Genomic DNA, 2,828 nt, shown 5'->3' with positions numbered 1-2,828 from the left:
TTTGTTTTTTGTGAAACTGTTTTATGCCATGTTTGGATCGAACATTTAAGTGTTCAATAGACATCAAGACCTACCACAAAGTTGGCTCCTTTTGGGTGTCATCTTCACCTGTTTCCACCAAACACAACTCAGCATGTTATATTTGAGATTTACTGGTGACACAAGTGGTGAAAGTGTTGAACAGAAATAGTGAATACTGAAACCATGAAATGCATACAAAAAAATGCCTACCTTATATTCAAAATGTAGTTAGAAGATCAATTAATATACATGAATAGTGATTTGTTATACCATACATCCATACGGTTTCCTTTCCAATCTTTGGAAATGGCTGTCTCACTGTTGTGGAGACATTGCAAATGTGCAGGGCAGCATGCTTTTAATTAGAACTGACATTTTGCAAACAACATATTTAATTTCATGTTTACAATCCCTGAGAAAAGCTTATTTATTGTTTACACCACGCGTATATAGGCAGCGAGAGACGCTATAAGTCGATATTAAAGCCAATGACACTGCTGGCTTTCATTTCTAGAAGGACCGGTGTGTAGGGTTTAATGACATCTAGCGGTGAAGTCGCAGATTGCAACCTATTGAATACAGTTTTGTATGTTCTATTTACCCTAGGATGACGAAGGCATGACCCGCCCTACCCAGCCTCCGATTGGCCAGGACTCATTGCGTTCGTTGGCTGGGTTGGTTAGTTTTAGACTTGAGGAGTACGATTGGTTAACGTAAGGGTCAGAACACCAGGTTTAGCTAATCAGAGGCAGAGTAGGGCGGGTCATGACCTCACCATCCTAGGAAAATAAACTCAACCCGCTTCGTATGTAGATATAAAGCGCTTATTCAGAAGTAACGAAAACACAACGATTCTTATTTTCATGTGATTGAACACTGATTATGATATTATTCTCAGTGTCTGCCAGACCAGTTAGAGTTTACACACCAGCCCTTTAAATACAAGCTACTCATATTATGAAGTGTGATGATGGATCGGAAGTATAGTCCAGTACTTCCTGGGTCCATGTAAATTTTGCAGTCCCAAGGTAAGCATGGCGGCGACAGCAACAAAACCAGCGGTCTCAGAGCAAACACCCGCAACAACGCCGGCAGGACCTGTCCCTTTTGACTTTTCTCGGCCTCCGATTATCGAGGGATTCAACCCTTCACCCAGGTTCAGAGATGAGACCCTGAAAGAGAAATTCCTTAGAAAGACGAAGGAGAACCCATTTGTCCCGATAGGTGAGTTACACAAGCCACAACACAGTGAAGTTATACAAGCAGCAACACTTCTTAACATCCATGCTTATTAGTTTGTGCTGAAATATACCATGGTTGCATAGCATCTAAACATCCAAATGAACTGTTAGTTACATTAGTTAACAGAGAAATATATTAACGTTAGAAAACATCTGTGTTGTTAATGAATGACTTGCTTATTGTGTAGTTTGCAGTCATTGTTCTCGTTTGTGTTTGACCCTTTATTCGAAAGCACTGGAAAATAACTGTGCCCTTGTCAACATGTCTTTTCAAAGGTCATGTTATTCAAATGACCAATAATGCATTTTCTAACTTTGGGTTGTATTTGACGAGGTTGTGTGAGACATGTGGACATCGTGTACTCGTTTCATTTCAGCCTGACAGATGTGGCTGGCTCCCATACTTTTTCTGTCACGTCCTCTTTCAAAAAACATCCATCACAAACTCTTCAAACTGTTTTTTTTTTCTTAATCCTTCGTTCCCAAACTATCACACCAATACACCTTCTTACAGCAGATAGGAAAATGCTTACAGATTACATTTCCATCCTTTTGTATTGTGTGAATGTGGTGGTGATGGACATCTCAAAACCTCAGCATGACTAGGTGGAAGCCACTGTGGTTATTAACATGGGCTTTTTCTGTCTCAGGTTAACAGACCTTTCAATGTTGCAGCATATTATACTGTCATCTTCCCATTTTTAAGCACCGACATTAGATGTTGTGTTTGTTTTCCAGGTTGTTTGGGAACAGCAGGAGCGCTGATTTATGGTCTCCGGGCCTTTCATCAAGGAAAAACCAGACAGTCCCAGCTGTCAATGAGGGGTCGAATCTTTGCTCAAGGCTTTACTGTGGTGGCCATTATCGTTGGTGTCTTCGCCACAGCTTTGAAACCCAAGCAGTGAGGATCCACTTCAATACCTCTGCCATCCTCCATCCAGTGAATAAACTGAATAATGTATTATGCATTTCCAACATTGTTCAGATACCTATGTTAAAAATAACACTATTTATTGTGTGGAAACAGAATTGTTTGATGATAAAATATTTAGCTTCAGGCCCACACAATGGAAGAAGAAGAAAGTGTAAAGCATGTAAGCTGGGTTTGACTGATTTATACCTCTTGCTCCATGACTTTCTAATGGGTTTAATTTTCAATGCATCCAATGTATTGTCACTGAAATCATCAATATAACATGTCTGTGTCTTCAGATATAAACTTTTATTGTAAAGTCTATGTGCTGTTTGTGTTGTAGATTAAACATCATACTACAAGTGTATTGAAAGGACATCTACCTCTTGTGCAACTTTGACACATTCAGAAAAGTCACTGGGTTAATATGAACAGTTTTTATATTAATGACCTGGGTCAGTAGGTCTAAATTAGAGGCAGATTTGTCACACAGGCCCAATCTCAGTGTCCACCCTATAACAAACAAGTGTTACAAATGCTGGATCAAGAATGGGACTTTGAAAAGTCACTTTACCTTTATCTGAGTTACACCTTCATAAAAAAAAGTAGATGCAGCATTCACTCTGTACCTATAAACCTATTCTTGCTTTTTA

The 2,828-nt window shown here is 39.4% G+C and overlaps 1 protein-coding gene across 1 annotated transcript; it reads left to right on the top strand.

Moving 5' to 3' along the window:
• Positions 1-1,055: 1,055 nt before the first annotated feature.
• higd2a (HIG1 hypoxia inducible domain family, member 2A) lies at positions 1,056-2,497 on the top strand. The gene is made up of 2 exons (XM_053324036.1): positions 1,056-1,245; positions 2,001-2,497. Exons 1-2 carry the CDS (start codon positions 1,056-1,058, stop codon positions 2,165-2,167), a joined length of 357 nt encoding a protein of 118 aa, XP_053180011.1. The 3' UTR covers positions 2,168-2,497.
• Positions 2,498-2,828: the final 331 nt, after the last annotated feature.

This window comes from Scomber japonicus, chromosome 8, assembly GCF_027409825.1.
Source record: "Scomber japonicus isolate fScoJap1 chromosome 8, fScoJap1.pri, whole genome shotgun sequence".
Taxonomy (NCBI): domain Eukaryota; kingdom Metazoa; phylum Chordata; class Actinopteri; order Scombriformes; family Scombridae; genus Scomber; species Scomber japonicus.
The sequence above is the reverse complement of the archived record's forward strand: the minus strand, read 5'-3'. Positions and strand labels throughout refer to the sequence as shown.

Excerpts from the sequence above, each read along its gene's own strand:
- higd2a (XM_053324036.1), top strand. The coding sequence starts at position 1,056 with ATGGCGGCGACAGCAACAAAACCAGCGGTCTCAGAGCAAACACCCGCA. Across the intron at positions 1,246-2,000 it reads GAACCCATTTGTCCCGATAG|GTTGTTTGGGAACAGCAGGA; the intron begins GTGAGTTACACA and ends TTTGTTTTCCAG.